Below are 21,704 nucleotides of genomic sequence, written 5' to 3' on the forward strand. Positions count from 1 at the left end.
ACCTGAATCAAAATACCGTGTGGTTTGTTTTCAAATTTCTAAAGGAATTTTAAAAAATCTATATTGGAAGTCTATCAATACTTTAGACATCACATCAAGACATTTAGAAGGGCTCCTCAAGGACTTGTCAAAACCTAAGATTAAAACAAAAACTAAACAAGTCCTGTAACGTAGAGTTAATGGCAAATATTTGTCAAGCTTCCAGGAAAGCTCCATCCATTAGATATGATAGTAATTGGAATTGTATTTCTTGCATTAACGTAACATAGGGGTAGGCACTGAAGAAAATATCTGTTACTAATGAATTCCACAGATCGGACAAATTATCACCTGGGCCATGTAAGAGTATCTCAGATCTTTATAAACTTTGCAAAGGTTGGAGCTGCTGCAGTAGAGGGGCCATTTCTTCTTCTTCATTTCTAAGACTACCTTGGATATTTATTACATTTTCTTGTTATAAAACCCCCTTTCCCGAGTAGCATATGATCTTGTGCTTCCCCTGCGAGGTATCAGATGTTAAATAAATGGTGTTTGCTGCTGTGGAGCCAGACTAAGCTCTTTTTGTTTTATTTTATTGCCTGCAGATACGTTGGCCGCATAAATATTTATCAAGACCGGGATGAGCCTACAGCCAGGTAATTTGGTATTTGTAGTCTCATGGTTAAGTAAAGAAAGTTAAACGTCACGCTTATTTTATGTTCATTGTCCGAGTTTGTTTAATTGCAGATTAAACAAGATTGCAAAAAAAAAAAAAAATACTAAATAAAATCTTAATCTTCCAGAGATGCATAATGATTAAAATTAATCTTATTATACATCACTTTATCTTCTTCAGTCTTGTTTCTAGACTAGAGCGAGTGGAAAGCCACATTTTCTTGTTTTTATCAAAAGAACACAACTGTATTTCTTTAAGGAAAGCAATATGGTTTTGTTAAAAGCTTTGGCTAGTGATGTGGCTCTCAGAGTGCATCAGTATAAGCATGGCCATACATTAGTTCAATTACGCAAAATAGAAATGTTTCTGAAGTTTTATGGTGGTACTTTTTAAATTGCTTTTATGCACCTGAAATTGTTAGCAAAATCAGCATGCCCTGCCCTACCCACTAACTAATATGTTGCATTTCATGTGTTTGATAAGAAACTGGCTAATTATTTTATTATATTTTGATACATGTTTACAGGCCTTTGGGATCCGAAAATCTACTTCTTAGAGGAGCTACCTTAAAGAACACAGAACACATTTTTGGTCATTTAAATAATTTTTATTTTTTGGCTTATGATGTTTAATTACAAATGTCATTAATGTTTGTATGATCCAGGAATTTTGTCTAGAGTCTAGACAGTTAAGAAGAAATGCTAGTCTAAATGCAGTAATACAAATGATACTGTATATTCCAATTTAAAATAGTAATAACCTAATGCAATATAATCATTTAAATTTGTTTAAAAAAAATGTGCAGATGCTGGTCAGAGTTTTATAGTTTGTTCTTAGTCATTATTTACTTAGTTTTTCCTGCTACTGTATTCCTCTTGCTAGATTTTAATTAACATGGTCATTCTGGACTAACTCATTCCTCTCATTTTAGCTGTGGTCATATACACTGGCATGGAGACCAAAATGGCTTTGAATTACCAGTCTAAGTCACAGAAAAGATCTGCTGTGGAGAAGTAAGGTTACCTTGTAAAAGTAGTTTTGTTTTCCCAAGTTAAAAAGCAGGATATGTGATCCATGTACTGTATTCATTAATGTTTCTGTTAGTAATGCAGCACTGAAATATTTCAAACCAGACATTTTGCTGACAGCAACTGCCTCATTGTTTAAATGTGATCTGCAATCAGATAAAAATCTACATTAATTGATCTTGTGGTGATAGGAAACAGACTTGATAGAAAATCAACAACTTTCCAGCTCATTCCTGCTGTAGGCAAGAGAGTCACTCTGCTCAGTGATGAGGTTAAAAGCTGCCCTTTGGGAAGAGAAAGAGAGGGGAATTACTGAGAAACTGGTGCCAAATATTTTGTGCCTGACCACATGACTTACAGATGATCTTGGCTGTCAGGGAGGCTTTCAGCCACTCTAGTGATCTGCGTTCCACAGAAACCCATTTTGACCTCCAATTCTCAATGTTGTATGCAAATACAAAGACAAAGAAATCCTACTGTATCCCAGTTAGAATCACAATATTCCATGTATCCTTAGTTATGTATCTGAAATGCTGCCAAATGTATTTCAAATACGAGGTAGGGGTTTACTGGAATGCATATTACAAATACCCACTTGCATGCTGATGTTGAGATTGAGAAATTGTTCACTGCATTCAAAGACCGTTCTTAGTTTTGTCAAATTGAATTGCAGCAGGGAACAGGTGCTCTCACTTACATTGCCTGGCAATGTTGTTAATCATTCCCTCGTTGAAGGGCAGGTGTTCCTAAGTAGCTGCTTAGGGGGTTGAAAGGTATGCCCTGAACTAATCAGACCTCCTCAGTTCCAGTAGGGGATTATTTTACCCTGTGAAAGAGTTATTTTAGATGCCAGTCAGAGAAGCATTTTTTTTTTAATGGGAGGTGAGGGGTGATAAGTAATAAGGTCTATATTCTAGTATGTAACATGAGCAAGGAAGTCTATACTGAATTTCCTTTCTTGACTTTTTAATTGCAGTAAAGTGCTGTTTTCCATAATGATGTTGGCTGCTTTGTTGATCTATTTACTTAAACTTCATTTCTTATTTTATTTCTAGTGACTTTTTGTCCTGAAGTTGAATGAAAAAGTGTAGTTATAATTTACAATGCTTGTTCAATATTATGTTTGCCCACACAGGTCTATGAATACCTACCTGATTGTCTACCTGTGTATTCTGATCAGTAAAGCTATGATCAATACAGTAATGAAGTATGTTTGGCAGAGCGACCCTAATCGAGATGAACCTTTTTACAACCACAAAACAGATTCAGAAAGGCAAAGGAACACGGTAAATTACCCAAAATATATTTATCTTCATGCATTTTGATTTATGAAAATGTTCCGATGCCAAAAGGTTTATATTTAGTATCTAGTTCATTTGTTTACCTTTGATTCACACGGTTTTGGCCAGCATCATAAGGGGTGGTGGGGTGGTGGGGGATGTATTCAAATGATCTCAACAGATGTGGGCTGTCGTCACACACGTTTTTTTGTTTCTGTTGCAGCTCCTTAAAGTGATTACAGATTTTCTGGCCTTCATGGTTCTATTCAACTACATCATCCCTGTGTCCATGTACGTCACCGTGGAGATGCAGAAGTTCCTGGGTTCCTATTTCATAACCTGGGATGATGACATGTTTGACAGTGAACTCGGAGAAGGTGCTCTAGTTAACACCTCTGATCTAAATGAAGAGCTCGGACAGGTATTTAAAGCTGAGCACCTTGAATGTTGGATACAAGGGTCTTTCCGAAATAAATGTTCTTCTCAGTACTGCTGAAATGTATACATTATGGCCCACTTTCATATTATAGATAGAACATTTGGACCGAGTATTGTGTTGCATAGGGAGATGTTAAAGTCATGCTGCTCAGTAGAAAGGGAGAAAAAGGTTGAGAAAAATGGTTGCTTTAATGCGCCTGGTGGTTAATAGTCTATGCATTTCCATCAGGAAAACATTAAGTTGCACCAACAGTAGTGGACTTTGGATTTATTGTTTCACTTTGTTTTGTATTGTTAAATATTTTCTTTCTTTTGGTCGTAAAATCAGTTGGGTTATGTCTGGTAGTCTGGTTGGTGACAAGGCTGCAGTTCATCATATGTCAGTTTCCAGTGGTGGTTTGCTTTTAGATTGTTGTTTATCAGCTGGCCAGGCAAGATAATGGCTGCCTTGCTCTTGGAAAGCTGGTAGGAACTGCAAGTTAAATACCATTTTGATTCCTATTTATGGAAAGTTAAAGATGTGCTGTCACATGATGCTGACTTTAACATTGATTGCTATGGATGAATATTTAGGAGGGAGCAGAACATCTTCTTCTCAAACATAAAAACCCATTTGCACTGAGAGAATGGGTTTGGAATGTTAATAGGAACACAGCCATAGCACAAAGGGGATGTTATAGCAGGAAATATCCACCTGAAGCCTGTCTAAGAAGCAAACTAGACATTTCTGAAAAAGGGTATCAGAATGAAAAATAAAGCTGGGTGAATGTATTTATGCAGGGTATAACTGTTGACCATGTGTCTTGTTGGTTTAAATCTGCCCCAGAACACAAAGCTCAACACCCTTGATAAGCTGAATACTTGCAAAGCATGTAGGTATGACGTTTCACACTGACCTGACAATCTCCTCGTGCCAAGCTAACAAACTGACCTTGTGGGCTGGAGCACAGCATGCCACCAACTCGGTGGCACTGTTGGTGTCGACCCCTATGAAATGAAAATAATAACTTGGATTTGCTCTTTTTGCAGATCGAATATGTTTTTACAGACAAAACGGGAACCCTAACGGAAAATAACATGGAGTTCATTGAGTGCTGTGTTGATGGACACGTCTATGTACCTGACGCCATCTGTAATGGACAGATTCTGACCGGTACTGTTGGCATGGACATGATTGACTCTTCCCCTGGAGCAGGTGGAAAGGTAAGATTAACAGGAGAGCACGGTCAAGAACTGAAGTGTGTGATCTCATTGTACTGTTTTGAGGGTTGAGGGGGTATTGCATTCTGCAGCATACTTCCCATCCTGTCAATTGTGAATTGGAATTGTGAAGTGCAAACCAAACATGTTAGACTACTGTATAAAAGGGATTGAAGCACAATTCATTTGAAACACTTGTAGAGGGACAGAGACAGAGCAATACAGTTTATGCAATGTCAGGGTATCCTGTAGGGATGTAATGTGAGTTCTGAGTGGTTAGTGTTTTTTATGTTTGCTTGTTAAGCCAATAATGGATAGTAAATTTGTACTGGGTCACTGGGTTTCTGTATTACCTAGTTCAACATGTTTTTCAAAGCGGTATACTACATTTGAGATAATCAAGCACTCATGACAGCAGAATTGTGTGTACACCCCACTTTTTTGTGTATTACCTCTTTGTCCTGCAGTTTACAGAAAACGAGACTAAGGTGTCTACTATATACAATTAAGGCTATAATTGCTCCATTGTCAGAAATAGTACCAAAAATGGTTAATGCATGTTGCTGTCCCAAGACCGTTATTTTTGAGCTCATCATAACTCTATGTCAAGGGAATGTTGGTGCACCATACTTGCTTTACATTAGCAGTAGATACAGTCTAATGTATTTCATATTTACTTAATGTTGTCTAGTAAAAAAAAGCCTTGCACACGATAAGTTTATTAAATTGAATAGGACAGCATAATTATTTATAATACCACTCCTAGCACACTTACTGAATTTAGGGCTTGAATAAGGGGAGGCAAGTTATGTAGTTTGAATTATCTTCCTTTGGTAGCCCAATTAAGATGACGTTTCTCACTTCTAGTCAGGGGTCTGCTTCTACTCAGTCTTACCTCCTAGAGAGACATTCAGGTCAAGTGACTTTGCCAAGGTCACACAGTAATCAGAGTTGCGATTTCAACAGGATCTCCTGGCTACTGTTCCTCAATTGTAATCTACAGAGTGTACCGTCTCCAGACAGACCATAGCCGACTGCAGGCCAACCTGATCTTAGAAGAATTAAAGTTATTATAGCTTGGTATTGTGTTTTCTGGCTTTTTCCTCTGAATTGTGAGAATCCATCACTCTGCTGCCATCTACATGAGAGTCACTCTTGCATTGCAATGCAGGCTGAAATCTGATAGTGCAGAGGCTTGTCTCTGATTAGGATTGGTGGCTAGATATAACCTGGTCTTTCTCCAATAGGTTACCAGTTCGTTTATAGCCCAGGTAATTGGCAGAAGTAATTTTGAATTGGAGTTCTCCTCTTAGTATGTGCATAATTCATTCAGTACCCCAAACTGTGACTGACCACCAGCTGAAATTGAGAGAGGGGTTCTAAACTAGATTAAATAACTTAGTTTGAACTCATTGGAAAAACATTGGAATCCCACATAGTTGTAAAATAAATAAATAAATAACCTTTCGGAACAGGTTTTACAACCAAAGAAAAATCTCTGTGCTTGCTTTGCTATGCAGTCTTCCTGGCTTTTTTCCACTCTGCAAAGTAATTTCAAAACTCAAGGTTCTGTACATTCTTATAATTGATTTTAAAACACCCAAATGAGACTTCCCCTTTAAGTAAGATATGAGGATCCCAAACCAGGACATGTACTCTAATCACCATTGTCCTATTTATATGATTGCATCGCCATAGGAACTAAAATACCCACCAAGGCAGGCTTGACTCATTCGTAGGGTAGTATTTTTTTAAAGCTCTGAATGACTTAATTCTGTTTGCTGTTGGTCAAGCAAAACATAAAAGGATATTGGTTATGTCCAGCTTATTTCCAGTTACCATTGCTGATTTTTTACTCTGTGTCGGCGTGTTCCCCACAGGAAAGAGAGGAGTTGTTTTTCCGGGCCCTCTGCCTTTGCCACACAGTCCAGGTGAAGGAGGAAGAAAGTGTGGATGGGATAAAGAAAGGGCTTCAACCGTGTGGAAAATCCTCCTCTGTTTACATATCGTCCTCCCCAGATGAAGTGGCCTTGGTCGAAGGGATGAAGAGGTAACGATAGGCTGTCTGAAACAGAAGGCTGGCATGGAAATAATTGAGTCAAAGTCTCAGCTTGTACACCTTACATCTTGATTGATTTCAGCTTATATGTCTTAATATCTGCTTGGGGGTAGTAATGACCAATTAAATCAGCCCAGGCACTTCATCAACAGGAAGGTCAAAAGACAATGCCCCATTGCATTTATCACTTTCCAACATACATATCCCACTTAAATGCTGCTGACCTATAAATATTCTAAAAACCTGTCAAGGTAGAGTTGCTGCTGCTGGAAACTACTTTCTGATATCGTTTAGTTCAGATTTTTTTTCTTTCTCTTTTAGACTTGGTTTCACATATTTGAGACTCAAAGACAACCATATGGAGATATTAAACAGGGATGACGATATTGAAAGGCAAGTATCCCTAATGGAGTTCAGGGTCGATTCTGCAAACCTTATAAAACCTAAAATGTGCTAACGTTTGCTATTCAGTGGAGCTAAAAACTAATTTATTTACTATTACCAGGTTTGAGTTGATGGAGGTACTGAGCTTTGATTCAGTTAGACGGCGGATGAGTGTCATTGTGAAGTCAAGCACAGGTAAATGCACTCGTCAGACCATCTCTAATGTTTTGCTTCTTTTCCTGCAATGCAGTGACATACTGTAGCATAAACATGCATGTATTTGTACAAGCAGTGAGATATTCACAGAAGTAACAAGTACGATGGGTACAACCATTTTGAGACAGTATATACAATACCAAAAACCATAGAAGGGTAATAATTCAAATTTTAACAGTAAAACACTGTTTATGTATGGTAAAAGTATGTAAGGCAAATGGATGTGATCAGGGTTTGTTGTAAAGCTAATGAATAAATGCAGTAAATCTTACCTATAAGAGAGTTTCTTTCAGCACTGCATATTGCTTGTTATTGTATGGTCAAATAGTTTAAGGTGGGTTTGGTTAACATTGTATATTTTTGTTCTTGTATTTTCATTGCAGGAGAATATTATCTTTTCTGTAAAGGAGCAGATTCTTCCATTTTTCCCAGAGTTATTAAAGGCAAAGTTGACCAAGTTCGAGCCAGAGTCGAGCACAACGCTGTGGTAAGATAGAGCTTGGGATCGTATAGAAATAGATATTCATGCAAGGTGCTGTCTCTGTTGACCCAGTGACATTCGATCAAAAATGTGACAGAAACTCAGTCAAGCAGACAAATGCTCATGTCTTCCTCAGTGTAATGCTAGATAAAAATGGTTGCTATGGAGTACAGTATATAGAACAAATCTACTATTTGGAAGTCACCTTCTTAGTTGTGTTCCTATTTATGTTTTTCTTTGGTAGCATGCTCTTGAGCACCAGTCGGCAGCCCATAAACATATTTAAAACCTGTTTGTATTACTCTGTTTCAGGAGGGCTTGAGAACACTTTGTGTTGCCTATAAAACTCTCGCACAAGATGAATACGAGAGTGTCTGCAAACAGATAAACACTGCGAAACTGGCCTTGCACGACAGGGATAAAAAGTTGGCTGAGGCTTTTGATGTTATAGAGCGAGATCTGATTCTGCTTGGCGCAACTGCTGTGGAGGACAGGTTGGCATTCCTCTTTACATTTACACACAGATCTATTAGCCAGTGGGTATTTGTATTGTGTGTATGTGTGTGTGTTTTTAATTCCCCTACCATTATGAAGATGTATACACATTTCAACTCAAGCCATAGGGAAAAAAGCGCTTTGCTCCTTTGTTGGCACATTGATTGAAGAGCCTTTATGACTGAACTACCCCTTTCCACCCTTGAGAGGTTGATCCCTTCTGGGCTAAATGTGCGTAGCATTGTAATCACTGCTTAACTGAAACTGTTCTGCAGACAAACAAACTACTTCAGCCAACAAGGCAACAATTCCTACCATTATACAAATTGCAAAGGAAACTGGCAAATGCTGTGGTGCTGCCCAGGGTCCATGTTCTGAGCTGTCCTTCAGCTGCCCAGCTTCTGGTGCCTTGCAAAAAGCCAATGGCTTCTAGTCAGAAGCAATGGAAATTGCATGATAAGTAAGGGACATATGGAACGTGTGACATTGTGAAGAATTGTCACTGCAACTTAAACACTGTGACACTTGGGCACATGTCAAGTAATGCTCAACCATGCATTCAGCATAATTTGCACTGTTTCAGCCTTGTCTTGTCCTGTTCACATTGTTATGCCTGATCTGTCCCCAGCAGCTGGACTGTGTTTGCAAGCAAATTGGAGACCTTGCTATGCTGGCACTATGCCAATGATGTCATTACGCTTAAGGATATTTAGTTACTATCTGTTCATATAGATTATGTAATACACAATTTGATGAACGATCAGATGGTGTTGTGCCATGGTCTGTAAGCACAAATTAACGTGATGATAACAGGTCACCTATTAAGTACACATTATTCTGGCAATAACAGTTTTTTTTATACGCACCGCAAAAGTTACAAACATTACCGAGACGACTGTGAAGATTTAATATCCGTAGTTTGTATGCTCTAGTTCAATTAAGAAAAAATAAAACACATAAACACGTGACTTGGAGAAATTAGTATCCTCTATCAGTTTAGAGTTTTGTATAGTGTGTATCTAATTGTGGTGAAACCTGGATTGTACATTATTCATTAGTGACTACAAAGGTGGGGGTGCAGAATTCAGTGCTGTACCAGTCTTGGCAGTCACAATTGCTATAACTCATTTTTGTGGGGTAAAATGAAGAACAAACATCCCAGCCCGTCATTTTGCGTTGGTAATAAATTGATAACATTTAGGGTGCCACTGCACTTCTGGGATGTCTTGCTTTATCAACGATAAAGAAAACTGCCAGCAGATTCATGTTCATTAATTAAAGTCGACAGCCACAGTAAAGAAATATGCAAGTAATACCATTTCTGTCTGCATGCTGCAGTAGGATTTGGTTAAACTTTGTCTCCTGGTTTACGTATTAACAATCTGTCCAAGCTGCTAATGTGTGCTATCTGTCTGCATGCTGCAGTAGGATTTGGTTAAACTTTGTCTCCTGGTTTACGTTAACCGAAGGTCTGCATCAATAAAATGACAGTAGAGACTATGGATTTCCACCTGCAGTAGTAACCGGTGTATCAGGACTGTCCTAAGTATTAAGCGTGAGGTGAGTGTTCAAGGCTCTCAGTGTGTTTCTCTTTGTTTCTCAGACTCCAGGATAAAGCTGCTGACACTATAGAATCCTTACACAAAGCTGGCATGAAGGTGTGGGTACTGACGGGAGATAAGATGGAGACGGCAGCAGCCACCTGCTACGCCTGCAAGCTGTTCCACAGGAACACGCAGATCCTGGAGCTCACCACCAAGAGAACCGAGGAGCAGAGTCTCCACGATGTGCTCTTCGACTTGAGCAAGACCGTACTGAGGCACTGCGGCAGCCTAACCAGGGACACTGTATCAGGGTATCTGTCCATCATTTCACCCGGCCAGTTCAAGAGTATACAGTGCACTGTTTCGACAGGTCATTCTCAGGTGTATCAATCACCCCAACTTTGAAGCACTAGTCTCTCAATCGTATAATCTTAGGGCACTTAAAACTACCTGGAATGGAAAAAACACCAAGTGACCAAATTAATATTCCAGTTCCAAGCATTGCAGTTCAATGAAATCCATCCCATGTTGTTTGTGTTTTAGGCTCTCCCATGACGTGCCTGATTATGGTTTAATTATTGATGGAGCGACGCTGTCTTCAGTCATGAAGCCAACAGAAGAGGGCAGCTCTGGCAACTACAAGGAAATTTTCCTTGAGATCTGCAGAAACTGCAGTGCCGTACTCTGCTGTCGAATGGCTCCATTGCAGAAAGCACAGGTTTGATAAGCTAGCTGCATTTGTCATAAAGACCACATTAGGCTGAGCAACACAGGTCACCTGAAGGAGGAAAAAGACAGATGTGGGGGTGGGTTTAAGTACAATAAATTAGCAAAGAACCAATCGATCCTCAACCTTATCACTCCTATAAAAACAATAGAAATAGATGGATTTTTTTTAATGTTCGTTCCAATACAAAAATTATGCCTTTCACTTTGCACAAGCTACAGTAAGTTAGCCCTAACTAGGAACATGTTTTAATGTTGCTGTTTACGAAGAGAAATAAACTATTCCAAAATAATTATGCTTCTGGGCATCGTTCCTATAATTTAGAACTGATCATATAAAGTTCACTGTGCTCTGAGTTGGCTGACAACTTTTTCATAGGGAAAAATAAGCTTCATAATGGAAAACAGTTTTTTTAACATTAAGACTCTAGATACTTTTGGTGCAATTACAGGTAAATTAAAGGAAAGTGGTTTGTGCCTGTGAGGATGTTGCACACTAATTCTCCCTAAGCTAACATAACTCCCACACCCCAAGGTAAAATAAAATACTTCACTGTCTCACACTGATATCACAACATTAATGGTAAAGTGGTGTCAATAATGATATCTGAGTAACTAAATATGCACATACTGTGCAGTATGGGCCCTAAATGACAGACATTAATCATAATTACAGAGACATCTTTTGCAGCACTACATGGAAAATTGATGAGCAGGTTTTTAATGAGAGGAAGCAGTAACTCTGTAATGGAAATTTGTGATTTTTAAGCAAAGCGTTTCTGATTGGCTTTCCCCACTTGATTACGTCTTGGAGTATATTTAACACATTGGTTATAGAAGGGAAACCCACTGTAATAGAAAGGAGGAATGTGTTCAGTCACTCTAAACCCACACTTATGTTCAACTTAAACAAAATAAAGTTTTAAACTTCTCTGTACGGACTTTAATAATGTATTAACAATCTGTCCAAGCTGCTAATGTGTGCTGTCAGTCCAAGGTTCAGTCAATAATTTGCATTACTACACTGATGAAAGCAAACACTTACGGTACCTCGTAGCAGGCTCTAGGAAAGTGTTATCAGTCATCTGAATGAGTTCTACATTACTGTATGTGTGGCTGAAGTTAGACACTTGCTGATGTTAGGCGTGTATGTTGCAGATTGTAAAAATGATTAAAACGTCTAAGGAGCACCCCATCACATTAGCCATCGGCGATGGAGCAAATGACGTCAGCATGATTCTTGAGGCTCATGTGGGAATAGGTAAGTCCTCTGTGTCCCGACTCCCTTCATTAAATGAAATACACGGGGCCAGATGTGTCAAGTTCAAAACAAAACTGCAATGCTACAACAATAGTGACAAACATTTTAGGCACACTATTGAATCCTTAAAGGAGCATCCTCAGGTTTGTTTTTTCCATTCACAAACAACAGTCAAAATGTCACTGTTTCATGTTAATCTGCCCAATGTGTCTGAGCGCTGTATTCAAGGAGACAGCGCTACAGAGTAAACAGTTTGTACAGCACTGCTTGTTGTAGTACCCAACACAAGCAATTACCAGAGGTTAACGTCTGGATTAGGACAGTAATGAGCCAAAGGTGAGGGTTTATTATGCCAAACCAGTATAATTGTTGTGATATGTCAGTGATATGCAGGTTACCAAGGTGGAAGCAATGACATAATGAGGGGGGGGGGGGGGGGGGTGTACTGTAGTTGCCTGCATTGTTCATGTAAAAGTTATGTTGTATCTTTAAAGATTTTCAAAGCAAACAGTTATAATGTTTCTACTAAACCTACCATTTGCGTTTAAAGAAAGTTGCATCTGAGTGCGAATCCCTCACTACTGCTGCATTTTTTCTGAAGCAACAGTGCTTGCACGGTGTTAACGACACACCTGGCTCTTTCAGGTATCATGGGAAAAGAAGGCCGACAAGCGGCTAGAAACAGCGACTATGCAATTCCGAAATTTAAGCACTTGAAAAAGATGCTGCTGGTGCACGGACATTACTATTACATTAGAATATCTGAACTGGTGCAATACTTCTTTTACAAGGTGTGTAACCACTTTTTCATGTGTATTTCTTTTGTGATATAAAAGATGGTTAAATCATAAAATTATAAATACTGTAAATGCAATACTTTATGCAATTTGACTAAAGCCGTATAATATGTTATGTTTAATGACCCTCAGTTGAAACTGTTCTATGTTTGGACCTGAAGTTTATCCTTTCCCAAAGCCAGTTGTTTTAGCTGATTTAAGGTAATGAGTTGACGAAACTGAAAATGATGTCTTATATTTCTAATGCATTCTGATTGTTCTAAATACTGTTTTTTTTCCAGAATGTCTGCTTCATCTTTCCTCAGTTTTTGTACCAGTTCTTCTGTGGATTTTCACAGCAGGTTGGTAGTCACACCATAAGAAACAACATAATGTGAGGTTGTTTAAATACCTTTTAAATATATGACAGGGAATGCATACACAGTTATTTGTTTTATTTATTGGCCAACTGTTATTTCCAGCTTGTTTTAAACATGTTCTTCTTCTTTTGCCTTTTTCAGCCATTGTATGATACTGCATATCTTACATTGTATAATATCAGCTTTACATCTCTTCCAATACTGCTGTACAGTCTAATTGAACAACATGTAAACATGGATATACTTAAGAGAGACCCATCACTCTACAGGTAACCATTTTTTATTGTATTACTCGCTTAGATTTATTCAATTAATGCAATATAACTAGTATGTACCGGGAATTGTTTTATAGAGTCTGTTGTTTCCACTAAGAAAACAAATAAGCCCTTCCAGAGAAACGGATAATAATAGGATGCTAACTAAACTGGGCCCAAGAGAACACCCTATCTGTGGTACTCAGCCAGCCTTCTCCCATTGCAAGCACTGCTGTGAATCAGTGCAATCATCTCATGATGTCAAATTGAATGTAATGATTTGTTTGTCATTCTCCACAGGGATATAGCCAAGAACTCTCTACTGCGCTGGCGGGTATTTATTTACTGGACACTGCTGGGGGTCTTTGACGCAGTGGTATTCTTCTTTGGTGCTTATTTCCTATTTGATAACACCACTTTCACAAGTAACGGACAGGTAAGGAAATGCTACAAACTGTTCACAAAACAGAGGGGAAACTGACGTCTGCACATGAGAATATCGAGAACAGCTCAGGTTTCCTTTAAGTTATCCCTCATCCATTTCACTAGCATAAATCTCCCAGTACTCCAGTTTGCCGTGAAATGCCTGGGTAACATTTAAATTCCCTGTCCAGCCCTGCGGCTCTTTTTATTTAATTAGATGATTTGACAAGGCAATAAATCTGATCACTATGATATACTGTATTTTTTTTTACCTTTGCACGTAATCATTAACTGGACATTCCATTCACATGTATTACGCAACAGCATGTTAAGTTGCAGACATCTTCCTGTGTATTGTTTATTTGCATCTTAATAACTTTTCGATTTTGCTTTTTTTTTTTCAGTTTTAACATCTTTGATTTCCTTTTTTTTGTCTTATTTTTTTTCCTTTGCTATTTGCTTCTCTTCCTATCTTCAGCTAATGACAGCCAACACAAACATGGTAAGCCTATCCTGTCCGTCTGTCTGTCATTCTGTTTTAGTTCTTGTTTCGCTGTTTACTCCCTCATTTCACTGCAATGCATAACCTTTTTACTATAATTTAATATTTCTGCTTTTTTTTTACCCATATTTCCCAAACTGACCGTAGACACCTGTATGTCTTATCGTTTCGATGTGGTAACATAGATCATTTAGGACTTTGTGTTGTCTTGTTGTTTAATGCTCGGTCAAATGGAGTATTATACCTTTAGTAACGTTTGTGGTCAAAAGTGGGAGCAGGGCAACATTTCACATATAATACATATTCTTTAAATGTAACCATTCAACACAAGCTCATCAATAAATTATTTCAATTTACCCAACAGAAATACAATCCCAGATACATTAAGGTTTACTTGGACACAGTCCAACTAAACACGAAGCTACTGCTATAGTTAGATTGAATGTATTTCCATCACAGTTTTAAGTCTGTAACATTTAAAAAATAAACACAGTTGTACAGTATTGCACACAAAACAGTATTTCTGGTCACTGACTTAGTATAGTTCATTGTAGAGCTGGTGTAACTTTCATACAGAAAGTCTAAGCAATTCAGTTTCTAATTCTGTGCAACTCTGCAGCTTATTGGAGGTGACACAGTTGTTGGTTCCCAATTCGAATATACTGTACATATGTAAGCAACTACTCTACATACATAACTCTGATGAAACATTACATCTGTTTACCCTCACAGTTGTTGTATAAATGACCAATTATTACTTGATTTTTCCTCACATAGTGATCATAAACTGAAGCTGTAAAAGAAAGCTCACACAGCATCTGAACTATACCTACAGTGCAATTAAAGCTAATGTTATCTAAAACCATAATGTATTAAATTGTTTTAAGGAAACTTGTAATTAGTTGCAGAGTATTTGATAGACAAAAATGGGATTCAATCGATTGAAGCTATGTACATTAGTTTTGCCCTTTTGTTTAACACACCGCTCTTGTGGACTTTGATTCTGAGGCAGGTTATTAAAATCCCTTGACGTCATTTCCAGCTAATGGTAGGCTTCTGAATGCATTGTCAATCGATCAGAAAGCGGAGAGTTTTCTCTTTGTTGCCACTCTGTAAACAGCTGGTATAGTTTAAAACACAAAAGACCTTTTTATATAGGCTGGTGTTGTGTGCATATCTACTTCTGCTTAAAGAAAATCAGGAAAGTGTACAAAGTTCAGTGAAATCGATCTCTGCTATTATGTTGCTTTGCCGAAATGGCTGTTTTGAAATGAACACTGCTCAGCATCAGGTGATATTTTTTTTTTCAAATTAAAATATGGCCTCTTATGCAGTGGTTTTCTTTAAATGTCACTGTCAAGTAGGGTTTTCATCAAACCTTTGTGTTAACAAGCCACAGTGTTCTAAATACAGTCGGTGTTTCTTAAGGTGATCTTGTTTGTATATACCCTTATTTCTAACGGATAAAACAATAGGTTTTGTATTGGATGAATAACAGGGAATGCATTCTTTTATTACAAAGCAGGCGATTCTGTTACAGGGGAGTCTTATTTGGCCTTTTTAAGAGCAATTATAAGTGTACAACATATCGGGTTGCAATCACAAATAAAATATGTGAAATCTGCATTTTCTAGCCTTGACCTCTCACGTTGTGCAACTGTATAGGAAACTCAGCACCAAGATGTTTACTTGTTTGGATGATTGAACTTCTACTGTTTCATCTACTGTAGTTTAGCAATCCCTTCTCGAACTGGGCCGGTAGTTGGTCCTGGTGTTATTTTTTGTACTATGCACATATTAAGAGGTGAATTCTACATCACACTGCAGTGTCAATTATCACTGAAAAAGACTTAGTCTTCTAGTTGAAACCTTTGTTATTTATCCAGCAGGATAAATATGACCTGGGTTAGTCTTCCCCTTTAATCAGTGATTCTATTAAGCTGTTTTCATTGTTTGTTAATTTTACTGCAGAAATGCATAGTGGTAATGTTAATTACAGCAATTACTTTAATCATTTTTAAGAAGAGATGTGGCAGTCCAATCCAGTGTATGTGTGTGGAAAGTTTTTTTTTTTTTATTTGTATTGAACTTTTTATTCTTAGCTGTCTAAATTATGTCATACGCATAGATCATTTTAACAAAGAAAATCAGTACTTCTGAATTTACTTTTTTTTTTTTTTTTTTAATTGTTCCTGATTTTAGAAATGTGGTTCAACTAGCAGGCCTAACTAATCTATATACATTGAAACTTGACATAATTGACATTTTTCACTTCCTTTCTGTAGATGTTTGGAAACTGGACATTTGGCACTCTTGTGTTCACTGTGCTGGTCTTTACTGTCACACTAAAGGTAATTATGTCCGTGCTGTAATCTTTTTAGAAAATCGGCGGGCTGAACCTGGATTTTGCTGTTTTTGTTTTGCTTCATACAGTTCAGTGACCAGTGAATTATTTTCAAGTCATAGCTAAATAATCAGCCGTAACCAACTGTGTTTGTTTTTGTTTATTCCAGCTTGCACTAGACACCCAGTACTGGACATGGATAAACCACTTTGTAATCTGGGGTTCGTTACTGTTTTACATCATTTTCTCTCTTCTCTGGGGAGGCATCATTTGGTACGTTACATTTTTGACTTGGGTAATTTTATTAGCTGCGTTGATGACAGCCAGTGGCTCCTTCATCCTTTGGTTCTGCTCCTCATACCAAGCGTCCTGTGAGGATACAGTAGAAATATAACATTAAAATGGTCTGTCTGGGGAGCATGACGTTATGAAGCAACTGGTTAAAATATATATATATATATATATATATATATATATATATATATATATATATATATATATATATATATATATATATATATAATATATATATACACACACCATTTTATGTTCCCTGTGAGAGATTTTCCAGGAAAGATGTAAAACACCCTGAAGCTAAACACCAAAGCAATACACTGCGCTTGCATGTGATGTTAACATTAAGACACTGAAGCAGTGTCTCTGTCTGTGGAGAAGTACTCTCCCATAATTCCTTGCTGCCCAGGGGGAAAATAGTTTTTGGAAGATAATTGACTGTAATGCAAAGTTTCGTCTCTATAAAATTCAGAAGTAAAAAACTAAATTCAATATATAAATATATATACATATTTGATTTTATTTTTTTATTTTATTTATTTATTTTTTACTCTTGGTCTCACACAGGCCTTTCTTGAACTATCAGAGGATGTACTACGTCTTTATGCAGATGCTGTCTAGTGGTCCTGCGTGGCTGGGCATCATTTTGCTCATCACTATCAGCCTCATTCCAGACATGCTTAAAAAAGTGATATGCAGGCAGCTGTGGCCCACATCGGCAGAGAGAATCCAGGTAAAGGCACAAACACATCTTTCCCTAATGAGCCCAGCTAGCATTGCATGTAACGAGCCTGTCGTGTTACAGTACACTGATTGCACTGATGTTTAACCATCAAAATATAAACTTTATATAAAATTCAAAACCTATTACATTTTATAAAATATAGATGTTATGTTGCATTATTATTTTTTTTAATACAAGTGTGTAATTAACACATAATTAATTGGCCCACAGATGTTCATAAATCACGGATTATTGCCGTGCATGCTTGATGTAAGTTGTTTAAAACAGTTAACTGTGTGATTTTGATTCCCTGTCATCGGTTTGGTGTGATTGCATTTTACGAGCTGCTAAATCCCTACTATATGGAAATCAGCAATGTGGCTCTACATATGTATAGAAAGAAGTCTGTCTGGGGGGGAAAAAATAAATAAAACGGCAGCATTGTTTAAGAAGTGATTACAGGATGGAAGCTGTTTCCCTTTCATAACCCTAAAGAAATTCTTCATAGTTTCCTTACCCTCACCTCCCTCGTTAAATAAAGTAATCCTTCAATAAGCTAAGATTCAATTCCTCTTTCCTTCTGTACGTTGACTAAAAACTGACTGTTAACATTCTAGAACAAAAGAAAAAAATTGCCTGTGCACTTGATCTGTTAACCCTTTTTATACTGGTTCCTCTAGTGGTTGTTAAATCAAGACTAAGACCGTATTCATAATTCTGACAGCATCTTTTGTGTGTATATATATATACACACACACATATATATATATATATATATATGCAAGTTATAAATTGTAATAGTGTTGCATTCAACAGAGGGTAATAATCTTTTCTATTTTCTTAATCTATTATTATTATTATTATTATTTCTGCATCAGCAAGGATAGTGCAAACTGGCAATTTTTGGGATTGATTGAACATAGAAACCTGTGTGGATGTCACTGTTAACTAGTTTTGTTCCCCATGTCTCTTTCTTTCTTTTCTCCCTTTCCCTTTCTGCCTGCTGATCCCACTAAACTGCCCCCTGTTACTTGTAAATAACTGGTGATCTCGTGTGCCTCCTGCTGTCTCCTGGGGAAATCATAGGCAAAGCGTCAGTGCCTTTCTGTTGAGCCGTCTACCATCTTTATGCTTTCTCAGACTTCAAGCAGTATAAGTTTCTAACGGAAACAGGAGGTGATTTTTCTTCCTTTTTGCATGGTGTCGTGACATCATTAGACACCACAGGGTACTGACGAGACCTGGTTTCAGGTAAAGAAACAGAATTTTTAGTCAGTGTGACTGCGGTCCTGTCGGAATCAATCTCTGCAGCTCATGAAATAGCACAGTAACCATTCATGTCAATTTGTCACAGTTCAGCATACCCTGTGGTTTCTATGGAATGCCTGATGTCTCTTCAGGCTCTGTGGAGTTATTCTGCATGCATTGTGCTGTACCCTTTTAATGACGGCCTCTGTCACCACCTTGAAAGCGGGCTACTGCAACTAAATAAAAGACACTGAAAGCACTCCACTTTCCCCTAGGCCTTTGCCAGACCTTTATGACTGAGAATCACAGGATGCAGAGCTGCTGGTTAACCCTAGGGTGAATACAAATAAGATGGGATGAAGGGCCTTTTCGTAAAGCTTGTAAATTATGGAATGCTCTGCCTTCTGTCAGGGAAGACTGAAAACTTATTTTTTTATAAAATACATTTTCTGTCTTGGTTTTTCTATTTTACTGCATTTTCTTTTTATCCTTTTTTAAATGCTAATTTTATAAAAATGTTCTTTTAAACTCATTTTAATTGTTCTAAACTATTTATTTTATTTTATTTTTTTTACAATTAAAACCACATTTTTAATCTCCTTTTTTAATTGCTGTTTTCAGCAAATTCTGTATATGTATATGTATATGGTTTAATTGTTATTTTTGAGAGTAATTGAGAGTCCAGTGGTAGATTGAAGTACAGTTTAACACATGGGTTGCTGTTGTCTCACTGGGCATCAATGTGTTCCTAGTTGCTGCCTTTCCTCATTATTGTATCAAAGGGTTAAACATAAGCAGGTTTTTTTTTTTTATGCCATTGATTGGTCATCAATATATTGTTGAACAGGGCATGAGTTTTGTTTGCATAAGCTCATCCTTACAGCCTTTCCTCTCACCAACAGCAAGGTGTTTCCTGGGAGTCAGTCTGTGATAATCCTAGTAATCACAAAATGTTATGCAAATGGTTTTAATGAGCAAGCCATCTCAAAAGTGTTGTATTTTTGTTGTTATTATTATTTATTTCGTCCTTAAAACGTCCTTGCCGGTTTTCAGTCATGGTGATCTGCAGTACCTGTTGGTCAGTTTCATTTTATACCTCCAAGTTCATTTTTAATTAATGAGTCGTAAGATAAATTAGTTGAAGCAGCATTCACTACTAACGACATGACACCCCACTAATGACATTTGAAAAACAATTTGGGCAAGAGCAGTAAAACACATTATTAACCAACCAGGCACAAGGTATTTTGCTTTATTACAGCAGCTTAGATTCACTCGTGTACCAATTCTCTCCACATGGAAACCACCTTTTCACAAAATGTCACTATCATGGGGTTTCAAATTACATGTGAAATGACGATGCGCGTGCACGTTTGGTTTGTGGCCGAAAAAACGGCCAAAGAGAGGGATAGGGTAAATCTCATTTACTCGTGTAAATGATGAAAAACACAGGAAAACCACGGCCAGTTTTGCATGGAAACCCGCATTTCACGTGTAAATGTTAATGAGCGTGTTTATCCTTAACTGTTAATATTGCAAGGGAGCAGGTCAGTTGTTATTGTGGATTCCAAGACTGCAGAAAGTAGAGGCTGATGGGCGGTTTTATGGTTAGCAGTGGTGTAATTCACATTAATGATAATGCAGACAGCTTTTTTTATTATTGTTTTTTGCTGTGTCTGGTCTGTCATGTTGTATATCTCTTGTGGGTTTACAGTTCTGTATAAAACCACCTACCATGAACTGCGTTATGCCCTTGTTATAGTATTAAAGCAGCTGTTTGAGAACACCCTTGCTGTAAAAACTACGCTAAAGTTAAGTACAAAGAGCAAGTGAGCTTAAATGTCTAACTGAATTCATTCCCGTCCTTTTTTTGATCCCAGCTATGTCCAAAGACAACATGTGTCTGCCCTCCACGTTAATAAATATAGTTGGTGAACTGGATGTCATGAGCCAGCTCGATCGCCCAAAACAGCGCAACAACATCCAACAAGTTGTTGATGCCGTCTCGGAACTGACCAAATAATGTTGCAAATGAACATATTGATTGTGTTTTATTTGTTTGCATCATTAATATTTAACACAACAGTAAATCCAACACAACTTAAAAGAAAGGAGAGCATCTCTGACAGCATGAGCCTCCTCAGATCGCTGCTGTCCAATTGAAACTGGCAGCTGAGGTAACCTTCACAGTTGCCAAGTCTGCTTATAATAAGCGGGATTGGGCTTGTTTTTTTGAGAATCACGGGTTGGAATTTGCATAAACACTAAACACTAAATTAATGCTGCACTTCAGTCTGTTTCATCAGTGTATGCCACCTCCCTTTCAAGTACCTACTACCTGTATTTGCCCAAGCGTGGTGTTGAATGCTTCCTCAGCAGCTGGCAGTCGTCTGGACAGGTAGGGTTTCTAAGCCAGGGTAGTATACGCAGCATCACCTGATCCCTTATACGCTGTATTGCCTGAATGAAAGGGAAATATATAACACGTCCTCGCCGGTTTTCAGTCATGGTGATCTGCAGTACCTGTTGGTCAGTTTCATTTTATACCTCCAAGGTTTTTGGCATGTGGCGTGAGTCGTAAGATAAATTAGTTGAAGCAGTATTCACTACTAACGACATGACACCCCACTAATGACATTTGAAAAACAATTTGGGCAAGAGCAGTAAAACACATTATTAACCAACCAGGCACAAGGTATTTTGCTTTATTACAGCAGCTTAGATTCACTCGTGTACCAATTCTCTCCACATGGAAACCACATTTTCACAAAATGTCACTAGTAATCTTCAAAAACAGCACAAGTACTTTACGCATAGTTAATTTACATATCAACCCCCACCTTTCCTATTCACCTGCAAGACGTCGGGTGAAAAGCCCGGTTTACTCGAGTAAAATAAACTGAGCAAATGGAAACCCAAAAAAGCATTTTACACGAGACATTTCTCTCGAGCAAATGTCTCGAGCTAAAAAAAAAAACACTAATGGAAACCC

The 21,704-nt window shown here is 37.8% G+C and overlaps 1 protein-coding gene across 9 annotated transcripts in view; it reads left to right on the forward strand.

Annotated features, from left to right (window-relative positions):
* LOC117407113 (phospholipid-transporting ATPase IH-like) overlaps positions 1-21,704 on the forward strand; it is a 69,054-nt gene that overhangs the window by 41,095 nt on the left and 6,255 nt on the right. For 6 of the 9 annotated variants that reach the window (XR_009329411.1, XM_059029153.1, XM_034923069.2 and 3 more), the window contains exons 8-29: positions 585-635; positions 1,182-1,246; positions 1,587-1,668; positions 2,819-2,969; positions 3,187-3,384; positions 4,431-4,604; positions 6,482-6,651; positions 6,982-7,053; positions 7,166-7,239; positions 7,644-7,747; positions 8,054-8,235; positions 9,840-10,091; positions 10,324-10,498; positions 11,665-11,767; positions 12,413-12,558; positions 12,846-12,905; positions 13,065-13,192; positions 13,478-13,613; positions 14,079-14,102; positions 16,388-16,453; positions 16,616-16,719; positions 17,308-17,473. Coding sequence is in view for 8 of the 9 variants with exons in the window: in XM_059029153.1 (XP_058885136.1) it covers positions 585-635; positions 1,182-1,246; positions 1,587-1,668; positions 2,819-2,969; positions 3,187-3,384; positions 4,431-4,604; positions 6,482-6,651; positions 6,982-7,053; positions 7,166-7,239; positions 7,644-7,747; positions 8,054-8,235; positions 9,840-10,091; positions 10,324-10,498; positions 11,665-11,767; positions 12,413-12,558; positions 12,846-12,905; positions 13,065-13,192; positions 13,478-13,613; positions 14,079-14,102; positions 16,388-16,453; positions 16,616-16,719; positions 17,308-17,473 (2,683 nt within the window). In the remaining variant the exon portion in view is untranslated. Of the gene's footprint in view, positions 1-584; positions 636-1,181; positions 1,247-1,586; positions 1,669-2,818; positions 2,970-3,186; positions 3,385-4,430; positions 4,605-6,481; positions 6,652-6,981; positions 7,054-7,165; positions 7,240-7,643; positions 7,748-8,053; positions 8,236-9,839; positions 10,092-10,323; positions 10,499-11,664; positions 11,768-12,412; positions 12,559-12,845; positions 12,906-13,064; positions 13,193-13,477; positions 13,614-14,078; positions 14,103-16,387; positions 16,454-16,615; positions 16,720-17,307; positions 17,474-18,550; positions 18,641-21,704 lie in introns of all 9 variants that reach the window. The other 3 variants (XM_059029154.1, XM_059029155.1, XM_059029149.1) reach the window with 3 other exon arrangements.

The sequence above is a fragment of the Acipenser ruthenus genome, chromosome 8, assembly GCF_902713425.1.
Source record: "Acipenser ruthenus chromosome 8, fAciRut3.2 maternal haplotype, whole genome shotgun sequence".
Classification (NCBI taxonomy): Eukaryota; Metazoa; Chordata; class Actinopteri; order Acipenseriformes; family Acipenseridae; genus Acipenser; species Acipenser ruthenus.